This window comes from Silene latifolia, chromosome 3 (assembly GCF_048544455.1).
Source record: "Silene latifolia isolate original U9 population chromosome 3, ASM4854445v1, whole genome shotgun sequence".
NCBI lineage: Eukaryota > Viridiplantae > Streptophyta > Magnoliopsida > Caryophyllales > Caryophyllaceae > Silene > Silene latifolia.
In genome coordinates, this window is record NC_133528.1 from 39220136 (window position 1) to 39239825 (window position 19690).

General features: G+C 34.8%; 2 protein-coding genes across 6 annotated transcripts; one reads left to right on the top strand and one right to left on the bottom strand.

Annotated features, from left to right (window-relative positions):
- The first annotated feature begins 11548 nt into the window (after positions 1-11548).
- LOC141647558 (serine/threonine-protein kinase STY13) lies at positions 11549-16423 on the top strand. 2 transcript variants are annotated; one of them, XM_074455785.1, is made up of 6 exons: positions 11549-12408; positions 13330-13462; positions 13785-13980; positions 14480-14604; positions 15352-15510; positions 15906-16423. In XM_074455785.1, exons 1-6 carry the CDS (start codon positions 12215-12217, stop codon positions 16203-16205), a joined length of 1107 nt encoding a protein of 368 aa, XP_074311886.1. In that variant the 5' UTR covers positions 11549-12214; the 3' UTR covers positions 16206-16423. The 2 variants fall into 2 exon arrangements, with proteins under 2 accessions (XP_074311886.1, XP_074311887.1); XM_074455786.1 differs by having other exon boundaries at positions 12077-12408; positions 13330-13466.
- A 418-nt stretch (positions 16424-16841) lies between these two features.
- LOC141647559 (xyloglucan endotransglucosylase protein 2-like) lies at positions 16842-19401 on the bottom strand. 4 transcript variants are annotated; one of them, XM_074455789.1, is made up of 5 exons: positions 19263-19401; positions 18538-18757; positions 18031-18131; positions 17480-17673; positions 16842-17403 (listed from the first exon to the last, which is right to left on the bottom strand). In XM_074455789.1, the coding sequence occupies exons 2-5, from the start codon at positions 18731-18733 to the stop codon at positions 17001-17003; spliced, it is 894 nt and encodes a 297-aa protein (XP_074311890.1). In that variant the 5' UTR covers positions 18734-18757; positions 19263-19401; the 3' UTR covers positions 16842-17000. The 4 variants fall into 4 exon arrangements, with proteins under 4 accessions (XP_074311890.1, XP_074311891.1, XP_074311888.1 ...); XM_074455790.1 differs by having other exon boundaries at positions 18538-18750; positions 19263-19361; XM_074455787.1 differs by having other exon boundaries at positions 18538-18742; positions 19263-19352.
- Between the last annotated feature and the right edge of the window lie 289 nt (positions 19402-19690).

Here is a 19690-nt window from a genome sequence, read left to right on the forward strand (position 1 = left end):
TATAGTAGATTTCTCTGAGGAATTTTTGTCTATCTTGGTTGCGTATGTTGTCATTAATGGTTGCGGTTACGAGGGCGTAACCTTATTTTACGGAGGAGGAGTGTGACATGATTTATTTAAGCATTATTATAAGCATGATGATATGGGGAAAGTATGTTGGCATGTATGTGGAAAGGGTTAATATGATTAAACATGTGAAGTATTAATTGTTGTGATTTTGGTTGCTTTCTCGAAATTTTATCGCTTGATTGTTTTGGCTGCCATTTACTGTTGGTTTAAAATTCTTGTCTGAGATTTTTATGTATGATAACCTTGTGAGTTAGATTTCATATGCCACTGGTCTCATCTTCAAATGATATACGGTTTAGGAGAAATAAATATTTTAGTGGACAGTAGTCGAAATATTCCTGTACAGTAATGTTTTCGCGCCATATTTTTGTAAAAATTATCATTTAAAAACTACGTAATGATTTGTTATAATTCAAACTCTACTATTTAATATACTCGTGTATATTTCTAAGTTGGTAAGCCACGTTGTAAGAAAATAATTTGAAAATTTATGGTGATTTTTACAAGTTGACCTAAGTTTCTGACAAGTTGCTGTAAAGTTTCTGTTTCGACCAAGTAGTTTATAAAATGCATTATAAATCGATCCTATGAGTTTTTGTCTTGATTCTTTTTTCTCATAGTTTACTAACTCTCTGTTTTTTTCTAAAAAGTATAAGTTCTCAAGAAGTAATTACGTTATTATTTATCTATGATTTTTAGAAGTTATAACTTGTTTTCCTAGCCTTGAAAAGTATAAGTTTTGTTTCTTATCTTTTAAGCATTGATATTTTGATGTTGTGAATTATGTGCAGTAGATTACCATGTCTAGTGATATGCGGAATGTGTTTTCCTAAGTCTATATATATATGTTCAAATTAAATGCATCCATCTCTAAGTTAGATAGCATTATTATGAAGAAAAGATTAAACTAAACAATTATGCGTATTTTGTTATAGATTATTATCTAGTCTGGCAATGTACTCGTCGATAGCTAAAGTAATAAGTTGAAGTTTAAATATAGATTAGTTATAATATATTATATGATTGGTTTTGCTATTTAGAGGTAACTCAAAGATTTTGTTATTCATTTAGCCATTAATTGGTGTTGTGTTGGAAATAAGTGTTGTCTTATGTTACAATGTGCGTTTCATGTTTTGTGGCGTTACAACAATGATTTGTGTGTTCCTATTATTTGATATTCTGAACTTCGAGGACGAAGTTTATTTTTAGGGGGAGGGAATGTGATACTACGAATGTTTTAAGTTATTATTGTGATACCTTGTTATAAGATTGGCATGATTCATAATCGTAAAATGCATAATTGTGTTGGATGATACTTAGTTATGAGAATGTCTATGTGTGTTGTGGTAGTAGTTGTGGGCGAACTTCGGGACGAAGTTCGTTTTAAGGGAGGAATACTGTAATACTCCGTATTTTAATATTTTATGTAATTTAATAATTGATTAAATGACATTTCTAATAAATACAAGTAAGACGTTAATTAAATAAATAAATTAAGTATCCAAGTCGGGAATTGGGTTTGGCTAATATTTGTGCTTTGGGCCGTGTGCTATTATTATATGGGCCGAAACTTATTAAATTGGTATGAGTATAATTGGTATTTGTATCGGGAAATTTATAATAATATAATAAGGAAATAATAATATAAAAGGTAATTATAATTATAATAATAATAATAATAAAGTTATGGCAATAATAAATTAGTAAATATTATATGAGGAAATCCTAGTTATGGTAAGGTTAATAATATATGATAATAATAATAATATAATTGTAATGACAATTCCTATACTAATTAGAATAAGGTAAGTTACATAGTTTTCTAATTGACCTCGTATTCTCTAAATCCTACACTATACATACCACCTTAAATCTGAGAAATAAGTCACAAATTAAAAGAAGGAGCTTTAGGAGGCGAAAGACGAAGGAATTAACATAAACTAATTAATCAACTCGAGGTAATTATCCATCTTAAGTCGGTTTATATTCTTTTCACACAAGCATCTTTAGATCGATAGTATGACTTCTATAGACCGCCATAGGACTAGGGAATTGGACTTATAGCGACATTGGACTGCAAAGTGTCTGACTTGACCATTGTTGACCGTCATTGACCGTGATAGGGAGGTGTTTGGGGCGGCTAAAGGTGGCTGGTCAGGAGGGTTATGCGGGTTGGTCGTGAGGGATTGGAATGGGTAATTGAACCTCCATTATCTCTCAATCCACTACCTGGACCCTTGCCAATGCCCGCTCTCCTACCACCCCCTGTACCAGTACCATCCCACTTGATGCCTTTAGCTATCCTGTTAGCTGGGCCCTTCCGCCGCTTGGTTGGCTTAAAGCCAACGTTGACGCGGCTCTCTCTCCCTCTTCTTGTTTAGCCAGTTCGGGGTGTGTCATTAGAGATTGTCATGGGTCTTGGGTTCTTGGTTGGTCTACCCGGTTCCCTGGTACTTGCCCTTTCCTTAGTGAGGTCCGTGCTATCCGTGATGGGATTCTACGTACTAGTGTCCTTGGGGACAATGTTCTGATTGCCTCTGATTGTCTTGATGCCGTTAGTGCCATCCTCCGTCCTATTGATCCGTGTGGTCCCTTTGCTAATATTATTCTTGAGTGTAGGGCCCTCTTGCAGGACTCTCCCCATTTGAAGCTGGTGTTTGAGAAGAGAACGGCCAACCGTGTGGCGGATGCTCTTGCTCATTACTCCGTCCATGATGTTAGCCCCGCACTAGGTTGTTTTGAGTGGGCATTTGCCCCTCCTTTTGTTGTTGATCTTTGTACTACAGACTTTGTTTTGGCCTGCGCGCCTCTCTCCCCCGACCCGCCCCCTTGATGTAACCTAACTCTTTTTTTTTTTTTTTTTTTTTTTATCTATGTTCTTTTTTTCCAAAAAAAAAAAAAAAAAAAAAAAAGAACCTCCAATTGACCTCGTCTTGGCCTGGGTATAGAGGGGTTGTGACGGGGGAAGGTCGTCGGTCGTGTTGGTGGTGGTGATGTGGTGGCAGGTGGCGGTTTGTGTCTGTGGTGGCGAAAACAGGGGAGGAGGTCGTGTTTTGGGCAGGTTGTTTCGAGGGGGTTTTTGGTGGTTGTAGGAGGTCTGGGTTGGGGTGATTTTTAGTGCCTTTTGTCGAGGGTGGACTGGTGAGTTGGGTGGTGGGTGTAGGCGGCAACATAGGTGGTGTTAGGTGGTGTTTTGGGACGTGTTTTGTGGGTATGTCAGAGGGGTATTGTTGGTGTCGAGTGGATTAGGTCGTGGGTTTATAGGTTGCTGGTGGTGGTTTGATGGATGGTGAGTGGGTTTTTGGATGGGCCGTGGTGTAGGGAGGAGGTAGGCATGTCGGGTGGTGGATGTGGTGGTGTGTGGTGTCGGTTTGGAGGGTGTTTATGGGGGGTGGTTGCACATGGTTTACACGGTGTATAGGGTGGTGTTTGTTATTTGTTTTTGTGACGGGTTTTAATTATTTAATTCGGGTGACTCGGGTTTATATTTGAATCGGATTTTTAGTTATCGTAACCTTTAATAATTATAATAAATAGTTTATTTGAATAATTAAATAAAAGGAATATAAGTATAAATGAATTAATATTGGAATAATGATATTTCATTAGGTGACAGAATTGTTGAGACGATTTAATTGGAGTTTCTACGTGTTGAATTGCTTTGCTTTGCTTGGAGCGTTGTATACGGAGTATTTGCTTTCGAGGTAGGGATAAATCTTACTCAACTTTTACTCGATAATGTTTGTTGGATGATTTATATTAAAGTGAATTGATCATATGAGAATTGTGTTAGTTGATATCATTGAAATTGTTGGAAGGGAAAATTATATTGTATATGTTGGTTGGATTGGTTATGATGGAGTTACTATTATTGCATTGGTTATTCAGTTTAATACTGGCAGACATCCCTTCGTGGTGATGTAGATTATTATTGCAGTTATATTGGCAGACGTCATGGTAAGAGCCTTCGGGTGACGTATTTGATTTATTCGGCGCAGACGAGATTTATCGTATTTACTCGAGGCGGGCCCAGTTGGTGCGCAGGCCATCTGGTGGATATTACTCAACTATATGTTGAGGCGGACATTACCTTTTGGTAATGTAGTGTGTGTTTACTCACCTTCGGGTTGGTCGCGCCCGGCCAGGGATTGGCGGGATGATTAGTGTGCTAAGAAAAAAGGAAGGAGCACGTTGTCAGGGGGTTGTGCAATGTAAAAAGGGAAATTGGATTGTTATCGTATGTTTTTGTTGTTAGTATTTATTCCTACTCAACCTCGCGGTTGACTGTGTATTCGTGAACACCTGCGGTGAACCGTTTTATGGGGAGCAGATTTGACAGGTACTAAAGATTAGCTGACTTGGGAGCATTGGGAGGAGAGCTCGACTTGGACCATAGTTGAAGTCTAGATCACATATATAGTTATATCACTTATTTAATTTCCGCTACGAGATGTATTTATTTTTATATTAAGTTTTAGTTGGTTAATTTGTAATAAACATGTATTCACTAAAGTTTTAATTTAAAGTACTTTAGTTTGTTGTACTTTGTTATTCACTACCTCGGGAAACCGAGATGGTAACGCTCTCATTTACTTGGGAATGTCTAGCTAAAGGCTCCCGAATAAATGGGGGTGTTACAGAACAAGTAATAAACAACTTAATGAAATTAGAATAAGAAATTTAAGGGAGATTGAGAAGCAATACCAACTAATTGAACAATGAAAGGAAGGAAATCTTGAATAAAGATGAAGACTTGTCACTAATCTTTAATACAAAACCCAAGGGAATCAAAGAACAAAGCTAGATCTAGAAGTAATTAAAGAGTTATTAAGGAAACATTGCATTAATTGGGTAAAGATTAAGTCTAATCTATTCCTAATTTAAGCTTAGCCTCCTTTAAGAGGACTTAGAAAGCTTTTTATTACAAGAGGGATATATATAGTGGCTACAAGATTAGGTTAATTAGAGGGATTAATGAAATGTTGGCCTAATAAGAGAAACTGCCGCCTTGCAAGACCCCAATGTAGCTCGTGGGGATTGTATCTAGAATGGGCACCACTACCCGTGAACTCTTGCGAGCTCTAGGACAACTCGTTCGCGCTGAAGATGAACTCTCACGAGCTTCAGACGAGCTCTTACGTCATTTGCTCATCCGGACTCCGAATTGAGTGATTCAAAAACCTAGACCACTATATTTTTGACCCCGTTCCATCTATCATAGTTTCAGAGCAACAATTCTTGGTTTGGGTTCGAGTGAGTTTCTCTTGTAATTGCTCCCTTCTCGTCATTGTTGACCACCGACTTGTAGGGGCTAGCATCCAAACCATCCCAAATATTGTTTTATTAATCTAAGGGTCCTTGTGCCTTGCCTGTTATTCCTTGTCAATCATCAAGTGAGTCGATTTGCCTTCATTTAAGCCCAAAATCATGCTAAAACCGCTCCAATTAGCCTCTTTTCTACAAACGACCATAAAAGGGAGGGAATAGCAAATAGGAATCAAATGACTATGAAAATGATGATAATTAGCTAGATTGACATGTAAAATGAGATTGGTAAAGAGGTTAAAAGTGCGTAAATAATGACCATATCAGGTACTCCAACAACACCTTTGCGAAAAGATTCAAAAATATCCATATCTAAATGAAGATCACTACAATTAAAAAAAGGAAAGACATTTTTTTTTTTTTGCTTTAGATTTAAATTTGAGTTTATTTTGGAGTTTATTTTGAGTTGTTTTTCTTTGCCATATTGCAAATGGGGAAAGTAGCCCCTAAAAATCTTAGAGAGAGGTCAGAGCTTTCTCTCTCTAAAATCCTCTTTTTCTTTTTCTTCTTCTTCTTCTTCTTCTTATTATTATTATTATTATTATTATTATTATTATTATTATTATTATTATTATTATTATTATTATTATTATTATTATTATTATTATTATTATACATTGAGTTAACGATTTACGTATTACTCGTATATTTTACGTTAATTCTACTATTCACGTTATATCTTTGATAATATAATTACGTTATTATAACTCAAATGCTAAAAGATAATTCTAATGAAAACCTCAAAGGATGCATTACACTCCTTCCGACCCAGTCATTTGTTATATATTTATTGTAGCACAAAGATTAAGAAAATGAGAGAAACAATGATAAATTAAAGAGTTCTCTCACATTTCTACTTTCCTACTTCACATGTACTCTTTTCCAATTGTTTAAACTTTACCAAAAAAATACTCCCTCCTCGTCTGATTGTTGATTTGTTGATTCCCCTTTCCTTTTCCATGCTAGTCGGGTGTTGGTTCCCTTTTCCTTTTTTTAGTAAGTTTAGTGTGGTTCAAATTCAACTCCATGTGAGGTAGGGTGTTTTGTGTAGTCCAAATTTATTTCCTTAAATTTGGTGCCCAAAAGAAAGGGAACCAACAATCAAACTAGGAGGGAGTAGATAATAATTAAACAATACGCCCAAAAACAACAAAATAGATAGGGATATTCTACGGTGTACCCTCGTGGTTTTCCGTTTTCTACGTTGTACCCCTCCTTTTTTATATTCTATGGTGTACCCCTAAACTCTATACATTAGTCTATACCATGACCTTATTTATTGTCTTTACTAACTTATTTTCTTAAATGACCTATTAAATCGTCTATTTATCTTGATAACTTATTCAATTACTTATTAGTTCGCCGAGTTACTCATTAGCCCAAGAAATAGTATACGAAACAAACTAAAAGTTCAAAAAATCTCCATTATCATGTCATGAATCATACAGATGTTTTTAATAGTAGTAGGTGCTTATTAAAAGTGATTTGTGATGTTTCTCATATAGGATGGTGATACAACATTAGTAAGTTAGAATAAGAATCAAAGTATGGTCGTTTGATAGTGATAAAGTTAATGGAGAGTTAAAGGAGGTTATGATGGAGAAATAAGTAAGAAGTTTAGGAGTACAATGTAGAACTAAAAAAAAAGGGATGTAACATAGAAAACTAAAAAACTTAAGGATACACCGTAGAATACCCAAAATAGATAACATTTGACCGACAACTGAGCGAGGAAAAAACGTAGGGAAAAAATAAATTTATGTCCCACTTTACATTTCCAACACTTATCTACTGCCATCTGCCAAACCATGATTGGGAGGGAAAATAAAGTGTTGCTCAAATGTCCATGTATTCGAAAACTGACAAACAGGTACACACAGCAACCAAAATGACTGGATGACCGAAGAACACACCAAACCGTTGACCGTTAGCACACCACCACTACAATTAAAAACGTGTCACGCGTGTTTATTTTAAATCTACATTTTAAGTGGCGGTGGGTTTACAATTTATTGTTTTAGAAACTTGTCTATGATCTTGACTTCTTCGCACTTTGATCTTTTTTCGATTTTTTGTTGACTTTTTATGTATTTGATTTGATTCATTCTCCGTCTCGTGTCTATTTTTTTAGTTAAAAAAGAGCAATTATTTTAAGTGTTAAACAAATTTGGCGATTTTTTTACACTTTCACTAAGTTAATCAATTGATAGAAGGTTGTTATAACTTAACCAGAAGTCTCGTATTCGGGTTTGAGAATGCAGTAGAGATGAGTGAGAGATTTATCGTCCCAATGGTCCTACCTACCTCAACCCCACGCTAAATAGGATGTTTACACACGAAAAAAATTAAGTTATTGAAAGTACGTTGTTTTCGTTTCCTTTCATGACTTTTTTGTTACTCTTTTATTGTTTTAAACTTGGAAGTGACTCGTTTATTGAGTAAAGGGCAGGATAAGGACCTAAACTATTCAATATTTTCCAGTTATGGTGTGTTTGGTAACCAAGATTGTATTCTCAAATTTAGATTTAGAACAATTTGCATGTTTAACAAACCTATTGGATTTGGATTTCCAAATCCCTCCCAAATCCAAGTAAGGCTAAAATAAACTCATTTGAAATCCACTCTCTAACCCCCCTCATTTCAAATCTTTATTTCACTTTGTTAAATTGTAAATGAGGCATTTCAAATCTTATTTATATTAATACAAAAGACAATACTCAATCCTCAGCGCGCCACGTCATTATTGCAATTTTTTTTTTTTGGAAATTCATGTTATGGTGGGACCCATGAGTGTGCAATGTATTTATTTTCTTCAGATTTCGATTTTTTCAAACATGCGATAAATTTCGTCTTACAACAAATTCTATGAAATAATATTATGAAAAAATTCTATGAATTAATATTATGAAATAATTTTATACATTCCGTGTAAATAAAATTAATAACATATACGCAGAATGAATTACAAATGCGAGTAAATGAAATTGAATTACATAATTTTTAAAACAAAATTACATAATAATAAAATTACATAATTTCAAGAAGGAATAACATTTATATACGGGATCGAATATAAAACGCAAATGAATTACATACATAATTTTTTAAAACTACATGGTACAATATGTTTTGTTTAAAAAATAAATCTTGACGGAGTATTTACTTGAAGTATAAAATATTCATGTATTTTGGTTAATATTATTGTACCATGCAGCAACAACATCACAACATAATTTTTTAAAATTACATGGTACAAATTTTTTTGTTTAAAAAATCAATTATCACAGAGTATTTACTTGGAATATAAAACTCGGCAACTTAACTATCAGCCGCGGACACCGAAAATGGTAGGTGATAATGATAGGCAACCGAGTTAATTTAATCTTCAACTAGGTGACAATGATAGGCAACCGAGTTAATTTAGTCTTCAACTAGAATTTAAAGCAAATTTTAATTTTTTTTTACTGTAAAAAAACAAATAAATTTTAATTTAATTTACAAGTGATTAAAATTTTTTAATTAATTTTTTTTAATAGATAATTCACAATTGTTGTAATAAATATTTTTTTAATAATAACACCACGATAAGTTAACAGTCGAAAAATTTAAAATATGTTCTTTTTAGAAAAAATAATCCTCTCAAATCTGTATAGAAAGCCGTTCATCACCGAGGATTTATGTACTTGGAGCAAAAATTCTGGCAACTTTACCATCAGTCTCGCATTCCGAATTCGGAAGATGACAATGATAGGCTACCGAGTATCATTTAGACCAACTAGATAAGTACAATAGAAATGCAAAAACAAATATACATCCAAAAACATTAATACTGTCCCAAATACATACCCGTGCAATTTTGCACGGGTTTAAAACTAGTTAAATTCTTATTGCCAAACACTCTCTTAAGGAATTATACTATCAAATTTTCCAGTTAAGGACTTCAATCTCTTAATCTGTTAAGCCTCCATTAATAGTTTATGAAATCGCACTCTTCTTCTTTCTTCCCTTTGCATCAACTATGCGTCTGTGACTTTGGTATATCCATTTTCTACCTCTGTTACTCTATTTATTTTCAACCTCTTCGTCTATCAGCCCTTCACCTTTATTCCTCATCAACTAGTCCCACCTGTTGACCTTATTATGTAAAGTGTCGGGATATCATAAACCACGATCAATTGACAATCCTTTTTACGAGATTCGGCCTTGAATCATTATATCAAATGTGTACGTAAGATATTTCATCAATTGTTGAACGCAACTCGTTTGTTTCCTTTTGGGTTGCCTTCAACAACTTTTGAGTTCTATTCTTATCATATGTGATAACTCACCCAAAGCAAGGTATTTCCTCAATACGGTAGTTTGGGTGGAAGACCATTTTGTTCAAAAAAGATTGTTGATAGTTCAGATAGTTATTATAGCTTAAATTCTTGATATAAGATTGGGGGGTACTTCAAAAATTAAATAAAAAGAAGTTTCAATATTTTAAGATTTTTCAGTGAAAGTGGATGATACTCATTGATATGTAGCAGGAAAGTTAGCGGCGTTAATTATAATCCCTTAACTGTAAACTTAGATAGTTGAGGTCCTTAAAAAAATGCGATAATTTAGGTCCTTATCTTACCCTTTACTCCTCGTTTATTTGATAGAAGCTAAGTTTTCATAATAAATGTATCTCTTTATCGTAGATTGTGACAATTATTCTTTAGAAAAACAATAAAATGATTTCTTAATAATTGAGTGAGAGAACGTTTCACAGGAAACCACTTAATTTTTAAAATTATTAATAGTACTCCGCATATCTTAAATCAATGTTTATGTCAATCTATTAATATTATCTATCATTAAATCAATAAAGTGAAAAATAACTTGACCTCCAACTTATCAAATTAAAATATAAGATTATAAGTATTCGAGTCCCTAAAAAAGGGAGAGGGGACAAGGTGGGGCATCCCCCATGTGCTTCCCACTCACCTCTTCATGGGTTTTTTGTGAGAGGAAACGGTATCTGTCACAAGTTTGTGACGGATACCGCCGTCACAAATGAGAATATTCCTTATATAACTACTAATCACACATAATGAATTAGAAATGAAATACTCCCTAGGAGTACTAAGAAATATTTCTTATAAAAAAAATGATAAAAGTGATTAATATTAAAATGTGGAGAAAAAAGAACATAAATCGGATGTATTACCTCAGACTTTATATTTTTTGAGCATAATGTGTACTTTTTTTTGAGCTTATTACCTCAAACTTTATTTGTTTTTGAGCATATGTGTATTTTTTTTTTGAGCTTATTAAAGTTTATAAGTTACATTTTAATTTTTTTCCGTCAAAACACAAATTTAACTAAGCTTATATGAAATGTTTTTGAGTTCATATTGTAATTTTTTGAGTTTAATGATTAAGTGAATGAACTCGGAAACTTTAAAGAAAAACCCATAATTTTTAAACACAAAGCTTAAAAACTTTATTATAATGCTCAGAAATGATATAATTGGTTGTATTACATCAGATGTATAATCCACTTACTGTAAAATGTGTTATGAAATTCTAGTTTTAACATATATATTATTTATAAATTAAATTGTAATTTAATAAGTACTCGTGCCCATTAGGCCCTGTGTTCTGAATGGAGCTAAACTTAATTAACCTGACGTGAGCTGAACTGAATTGTACTAAGTTGAATTGAGCCAAACTGAATTGAAATTTGCTGAGATGAATAGGGCTAAAATAACCTGAAATGAATTGAAGTAGCTTAAATTAAGCCGAAAAGCACAAGACTTTATTGTCATGATACTAGACCTGACAAAGATGACTCGACACGAAGCCGACCCGCACCTGAACTAAGGTCCCAAATCTGATCTGAAACTCGAATTGACCTGAACTTATAACGTGGCCCGAATGTTTATTATTAGAAATTGATTGTTATCGTCAAATAACTTGAAAATAACCAACCGAAAAATGATCCAAAATTGAAATAGCCTGTTCCGATCTGAATTCTTGCAAACCCGAACAATCTCAATCCAAATTAACCCGATCCAAATCTAATACTATTGACCTATTTACATAATTCTTACGATATTTCAATTTTAACCACTAAACTAAAACATCTCGATATCAAGTCGTTGCCCTTTGACGTGTTACCATGTCGTACATCTCACGTATTTTCTACTCCCTTGCTTATTATTACTCTCAACACTCTTTCAAATTTCCACTTGTGTTCTTCCAAAATTATCAAGAGTATAAATTACTTTAACTCTCAAGATTCTTCGAATAATCTTATCTCACCCCAACACAACAACAACAACAACAAAAACAACTAATCAACTCCTCCCTCTCTCTCTTCTTCTATCTATCTTCCCATTTTCTACAAACCAAATTTTTTTAAAATATTTTTCAAAATTAAAAATACGTGTATGAAGCTAAACTCAAGTTATAATTCCAAGAAAAATAAATAGTTGATTGATTGATAAACGTTTTTTTTTAGTTTTGTATATTTTTTTTTGAAGAAAATTTTGTATTTTTTGATTAAGCCAAAAAAGTACGGATTTCTGTTTGTTTGATATGTTTTGATTTGATTGGTTGGTCCATTATATGACACATAATATTTGAGAATACAAGACCATTCGGCACGAATAACAGATATATACAAGTACACTTGATATAATTGGATTTAATTGTGTGATACAAAAATACCCTTTTGATTTTATGTGACAAGCATGCAAATTTATTGATGAAATGGTATTGAAATTGGATTAATTTTGGTGGGTTTTGATTAAAATGTGGTATTTTGGGATAATCTAAAAGGTTTAAGGATATGAGTGGGGAGAATGGTGGTGGAGTTTGTAGAGGGGGTAACCGGAACCCGGTACCGCGAAACGGGTCGATCGTTGGAACTTCAAAGACACCATCACAGTTGACAATTGATGAGGGTTTGTTGGTTGACCCAAAGTTGTTGTTTATAGGGTCTAAGATTGGGGAGGGTGCTCATGGCAAGGTTTATGAAGGAAGGTTTGTATTTCTTCTTTCATGTTTTTAAAGTACACCAAGTCTCTCTTAGGAGATAGGATAGCATCCGTCTTAACATGAAAACGGATAGGAGTGTTCATGTTTAAAAGTTTTTTTTTTTTTTTTTTGGCTGTGTTCATGTTTAATGTGATATGTTTGTTGATGTGGGTTTTAATTGATTGTTTTTAAAGTTGTAGTTTGTGTTTGTACTATTTTTAGGATGAATTTTGTCAGGATTATACTATTATAGGGTGCTTCAACTGTTGTGTGACTGTTATAATAAGACTGTTTGTGTTGGCAATTATTATGAAGGACATCTGATAATTAATTGTGTATAATTATGGCAGGGTCTGATTTGTATTGAATTAGTACTATTGTACTTGGTTTCACCTGTTTTAAGGTGTGCTTAGAAAACTCACATGTGTTTAGTTAACTATAATTGTCGGTATAATAGTACCAAGTAATATGTACTCCGTATGTGGTATGTTACTCTGACTCTTATGTTACCTTGCATTCCCGTGCTGCACTCGATATTCGTATGAGGGTATGATACTTGGATACCTCATTTTATGCCAAAAACATGTTTTTATTTTCCTTTTTTTTGAGTGTGTCATGAAATAGCCGAGTTTAATGCTTTGACATGCACTCATAAGGGATACTTCTGGTGGAGGCTGAGTAACATAGTGTCGGCGTTATGTCTCTCCGTTTTGACGCATTATTGATAGGTCCACTATTCTATTGGCCTTGATCTAATCATCTAACCAAGTTGCCCGTTGAAGCCATAAAGATATATGATTGCATTCAAACCGTTTATATCTAATATGTTCCTTTATTTTAAGTATATAATTTAGAGCAATTGCAAATCTTTACTGCTATAATATCCTAGCTGATCATGAAAGATGTGCTTCCTGTGCTTGAATGCAGATATCGTGACAGAATCGTTGCTATTAAAGTTCTTAATCGTGGGAGTACCTTTGATGAAAAAGCTGTCCTTGAAAGTCGGTTTATACGGGAAGTTAACATGATGTCTAGAGTTAAACATGAGAATCTCGTCAAGGCAGGTCTTTTGAATGAAAACTTCTGCCTTTTTTTGTTTCCTCTGTTTCAGATGACTTTCTACCTTACAAGCAAGCATCTCTATGTTTTCGGCTACATTATATGTTACAACGTAAAAATGTATGAGAAGGTCGTACGTGTAGGATCAACTCATCTCTATAAGCATTAGGTTGATCTCACACGTGATACTGTCTCAGAGGAGCCTCACTGATGTTTCAGATTGTTCATTTAACTGCCATATCAAACAAACTGTATTTCGGAAGTAGTTTTCTAAAGTTGACGGTCTCTCGAAGTAAACCATCACCTTTGTTTTCTGTTTGCAGTTTATTGGGGCGTGCAAGGATCCATTGATGGTTATAGTTACAGAATTATTACCTGGCCTATCACTGCGGAAGTATTTAACTAGTCTTCGACCAAACCAATTAGAATTGGATGTGGTGCTGAGCTATGCTCTTGACATTGCAAGAGCCATGGATTGTCTTCATGCAAATGGGATCATACACCGAGATCTAAAACCTGGTACATAGGGCTAGTTTGGTACTGTGTACTACTGATGTATTATTTCAAACCTGCATTTGATATTATACAGTGTAGTGTACATTTATTTGCCTACTTATATTTTTTAGGTTTCAACTTAGAATATTGTGTTTGTATTTTTCGTCAGTCTTATCACTTTGAACTGAATATACTGTGTTTTTCCTCTGCGAAGTGTGAATTTGAGGATTCCTAATATAAAGCAAGTTATTTGGAATTTATATACTCCTATAAAGCAAAATAGCTTACTAAACGGGTTGTGCTTCTTTTAATTGCAAAGTAGCAATCATCAGATGCAACTCTCGACACAATTTTCATCACGGGTACACAGGGTAAGGCGTACTCCCACTGAGGTTATCAATATGTTTTTTTTTAGTTTCTTGCATTGGCATTCTACTTTTTCCTGAAACATTTACATCTTATAGTGAAGCAAAGACTCGTGTACATCTTTGTGAACTTTAATTACTGTAAATGTATTTTTCAGATAATTTGCTACTTACAGCTAATCAGAAGTCGGTGAAGCTAGCAGATTTTGGTCTTGCCAGAGAAGAAACGCTAACTGAAATGATGACTGCAGAAACCGGGACATACCGTTGGATGGCACCTGAGGTTGGTTCCTTTTATTTAGGTGGTTCTACCGATTCTACAGATTACGTGGATAAAGTTTAGGAATGATACTCAGGTTTAGAGTATATAATACAGTGTTCTCTTGTATCACACTTCATATTTCCTCGAGCGTCTTAAGTTTTTTCGATACTCTGTACTGCCTGTATATGTGTTTTAGCTGATATGTTTGTTTGTCTTTTCTCTGTGCGCTTTTAATTTTCCTGATAATCTAAGATTGAAGTAAAATAGGGGACTGAATAATCAAATAATTAATCACAGGAGACCACTATTACAGGGTCGTCGGACTGAGCTTATTTCTCTTCCGAAATATCCGACATTTTTTTTTTTGTGGTTTCTCCACTACTTCTCCTTGCACCTTACTTCCTTTAGACAACTTATGATGCTTGAAAATGTTAACAATGTAGATCACGCTTCTGTCCTTTCTGCAGGGTTATGTTAGGATCTGTCATTCTTCTTTCTTAGCTACTTACAAGATGTTATATGATATATCCCGTATTGGCTTGTTTCTGGTGGTTCCGGGGATTGTTGTCATTGCAGATCTAAATAAGCGATCAGTGGCGAGCCTTGATTCTAAAATTTTCTCAGCTCATCTGAAAATTTCAAGAAATTTATCTGTCAGATATTTGAAATTGTCTTCCTTTTGCTCTGTCATTTAATGCCGTGGCGGTTCTCCTAGTTATGGTGCAAGTGCTAACATGTATTTGCATCTTGCATTTGTTTTCTTTGCAGTTGTACAGCACTGTCACTTTGCGCCAAGGAGAAAAAAAGCATTACAACAACAGGGTAGATGTGTACAGTTTCGGGATTGTGTTGTGGGAGTTATTGACTAATCGAATGCCTTTCGAGGGAATGTCTAACTTACAAGCTGCATATGCTGCAGCCTTTAAGGTGCATATATTTAAACCTCTTTTCTGTAACCACTGCTATTTCGACATGCCATTTGTGAATACTTTCTTGGAAATTCCTCATTTTAGTGTCTTCATGCTTCTAATTGCAACAAAGTCTACTTTTGTATTTAAGGGTTCGAATTATTTCCCACTTTGATGGTCGATGACCTAAAAGTGTAAGATCACAAAAATTTCATCTTTAAAATGGAATTTTTTATGCTTATTCCACGACCTTTCATGTTTCGTTAATTAAATTTTTGCATGTTCATATCAACTTACAACTTCCTAGCCTATGGATCTTTGGATTTTTTATACTTAAACTAGGCTTTATCTTCATCATGTACCAATTGTTTCTATAGACGTGTTGATGTTAAATGGTAATGCAATGAACTGCAGCAAGAGAGGCCTATTATCCCGGAAGATATTGCTCCAGATCTTGTTTTCATCATGCAGTCTTGTTGGGTCGAGGACCCTAACTTGCGGCCTAGCTTCAGCCAGATTATTCGTATGCTCAATGCTTTTGTCTTTACCCTCACACCGCCACCTCCATCAGAGCCGCCACCTAAGTCTGACGACAATCAGGCAGCTTCAACAAGTAACGGCACAATTACAGAATTCTCATCTCGAGCAAAGGGTAAATTTTCTTTCATTCGCCAACTGTTTGCCGCTACTAAGAGGACAAGGAACTTGCAATGACACGGTTATTTTCGAGTCAGAAAATGGTGAGATAGATGATGTTTAACTAATGTGTAATACTTGGTATCTGATAGTTAGTTAGTGAGTTAGATGTTGGTGGGAAGTAGGAATCAAGAATGAGAAATTGTCAAAGGTAGCTTGTAGTCCCAAACATGTTGAGAAATAATAAAGGAAAAAGAAAGGCAAGTTGTCAATGTGAAGAAATTTGATAAATTTGGTTATGTTTTTTTTGTAATCTTCAATGTTAAAAAACTGACAAGATTTGGTAGCTTGACATTGTGATTGCTCTAAATTCAAGACATGGGATAGGTACAAGGTAACCCAATTTTGAAGACACTGTGAATCACATAAGCTACTCTTCTCCAATATAAGTTGTCTTATGGATTGGTTAGAGTATTACTCCCTTTGTCGCAATCATTTGTTTATCTAAAAAGAATATAAGGTCGTATTGACGTAGATATAAGAATGAATAAACTACCGTATCAGCCATTAGCAAGTACCAATGTTGAATTGCTGATTCACATTTGCAACAGAATCATTCAATCAAGGCCAACTATAGCTAAAGCAAACATTTGATATTTTACATTACTGAAATACAAATAATGGTTGTATGTAACATTATTTAGTTCTCGGAGAGGCACCATCACTGAATTCTATTAATCGGTTGCGGCCTGATGTTATGAATACAGATGATGCCTCCATGAAATATTGAAATGTGATGGAAGTAACCTTCAAAACCTTACAAACTTAATCAAAATAAACTATCCGACTAGTATTTAAGACCGAGTACCATAATCAAAAGAGATCTCTATCAACTCGGCATTCCGGCGGGACTTTAGAATACCGAACTTTATCCTTACAATAGTTATAGATAGTGTATCTGGTGCGCACTCGCCTAAGCATCCTATACTGCTGTCTATCCAGGTCTTGGAATTCTTTCTGATCCCACCATTTCTTCCCTTGAGTAGCACAATACTTGGCATTCACGGATGCCTCACAGCCGTCTATATGGAAGCCCCGGTAAGAGGCTACAAAAGGGGCCTTGGACCAGTCTGTCTTCTCTAGCCCGCCTCTAGTCGCCCAATCATCGGCATTCCATAGACTCGAGTATAGCTTCATCGGCTGGTCAAACGGGAACTTAACTCCTAAGTTCTTGCAGTTCTTGAACACCCTTATTGGTGTGTCATCCACAAAGAATCTATAATCACAATCACATTCTAAGTCCGAGTAACACAACACATGCGAATCTTTAATAATCAGAGGAATGAACTTACACAATCTGATAAAGATTCCAGAGGATGGAGTAGGAGTGATACTCTTTGGTAGGATCAAACCAAAGATAAATTCTTTGTTCTCGGTCCCCCTTTCCTCCTGTGAACACATTGGTCTGTAATATGTACGGCTGTCCTGTTCTATTCCCCAAGAACTCGAAATCTATTTCATCATGCTCTTTGTTTTGAGATGAAAGCTACAAGTCATGCACCAAAAGGAAGAAATCAATGCCTGCTCAGTATTGTATAGGTGCGTATGGAAGGGAAACATATGATGGAAGACGCTAGTTGTAAGTAATACAAGTACTGTTACTAAGGAGACAAATACTCGGCTAAGTATGCTACCGCAATTTAGACGAGTTACCACTATCGTGAGCCAATACAAGAATTTAATAGCAGATTCTGTTGCCTAAGATAGTCTCAAGTTCAAATTTGCAAATGCTAAATAAATTTACCCAGGACATGAAATTCTATATGGACTGATGAATTAATTGCTTCCAAAGATATGGAGTTCAATAGATGAATATAGAGAAAATATGAGTGTGAGAACTCACATAGAAAGCAGTCACAGTCCCGGCCGAGTCTCCTCCCACCATTTTGATATGCATGCTAAAATGGCCGAATAGATACGAGCCTTTAGACTGGAACCCCGTACCTGCCAATTACCAACTAATCCGTTACTATGAAAACAAGAAACTATAGAATCCATTTAGTATTTAATCAATTTGATACACGCCCTAATTGCCCTTTATGCCCTTGAGATAATCGATTCAAAACAACCTTAATTTTTTTTGTCCAATACATGGGTAGCTTTGCGTACATCCGACTGTGCTTTACCAGCAATTAATTCAGGTTATATGTCACAATATCAAAGACGATACGACTCATCAGACCGACAATTTCTTGTAAATTCTTAGTACAACTAGGGGATCCAAACTTGGAAGCTAATGTATTTAAAGCTTCAATCTTACTGTCAGTCAACTAGGGGATGCAATTCGTATTATTATCATCTCATTAAACTGAAAATCCAATAATATAAACCCATAACTGAAGCAGCATACCAGTGTGGTTGTCAAGTGTAAGCTGAATATCAGAGCCCCCATTGAAGTACTTGATGTGGTCAAATGCCCATGTCGGAACATAGTTTCGTCCAAATGGTACATTTACCGGCTTCTTTGGCGCTGCTCCATTTACTCCACTTGCACTGATCGCAACCAGAAGAACTATCCAAGGAAGCATCCTTTTCTCAAACCCCATTGTTTCGCTCTGCACCACTTGAAACTACAACTTTATCAAAATGAATCTTATAACAAGGAAAATGCTACCCTGATCTATTCTTGTATAGTAAATAAAAAACATTGCACAGATTTGTGTATTACAACACACATTCATAATGTTCGTGTTGTATGACTTTGTATCCATATCGAAAAAGTTTCAAACCCTCGTAGTAGACTCACATACACGTAATATCACTAAACAAGATATAATATGTTAGCAATGGACTTGAAATCCTGCACAATTTCTTTTTTTAAGTCGTTAAACTGACAACTGGTCAAATAATACTCGGTATAAGACAAAACCAGAATGCCTAGGGATATTAGCAAGAAGTTTGTGACATTTATACAAGTGGCTGCTATTTAACCTGTTTAAATCTTAAAACGGTTATGTGCGTCTTAAAGGAGATCTATTAGATAGAAAAAATCTAATAAAGTAATGCAATGCAAACTATGCACTAAATTAACCATAGAAATATAACAAAGAAGTAAGATTGGAGTGTTTGAGTTACCTCTAGGCAAAGTTCCTAGCTTGAGAGTTGAGAGAATAGAAAAGGATCGATGTATTGTGCTCTCTATGCACTCTTGAGGATATTTCAAGGACCATAATGTGTGTTGTCCCCTTTATATAGGGCGTTGTTGTTGTTGTTGTTAACGTAGTAACTACGTACATCACTTGGACTATAGTATAGCTAGCTCCTTGTGTTTTGTGCTACACATTATCTAGCCTGTAATTCATTACCTTAATTTGCTCCATTATTTTTGTGTAATTAAATTTTCCAAAAACATCTTACTTGAAATAGCATATACGTATATAAGTATATGACACCAAGACATCGACTAATCCACAGCTAACATTGTATGACTCCACGACATCGTCTAATTCGCTAAAGTAGTTCGCTTCTTTCTATTGTAAAGTATCACTTATTCTCAACACAAC

Coding starts and splice junctions, on each gene's coding strand:
- LOC141647558 (XM_074455785.1), top strand. CDS start 12,215: ATGAGTGGGGAGAATGGTGGTGGAGTTTGTAGAGGGGGTAACCGGAAC. Junction 13,463..13,784: donor AACATGAGAATCTCGTCAAG/GCAGGTCTTTTG, acceptor TTCTGTTTGCAG/TTTATTGGGGCGTGCAAGGA. Junction 15,511..15,905: donor CATATGCTGCAGCCTTTAAG/GTGCATATATTT, acceptor AATGAACTGCAG/CAAGAGAGGCCTATTATCCC.
- LOC141647559 (XM_074455789.1), bottom strand. CDS start 18,733: ATGGGGTTTGAGAAAAGGATGCTTCCTTGGATAGTTCTTCTGGTTGCG. Junction 17,674..18,030: donor GGACTGTGACTGCTTTCTAT/GTGAGTTCTCAC, acceptor CATGACTTGTAG/CTTTCATCTCAAAACAAAGA. Junction 17,404..17,479: donor TGGAATCTTTATCAGATTGT/GTAAGTTCATTC, acceptor TTGTGATTATAG/ATTCTTTGTGGATGACACAC.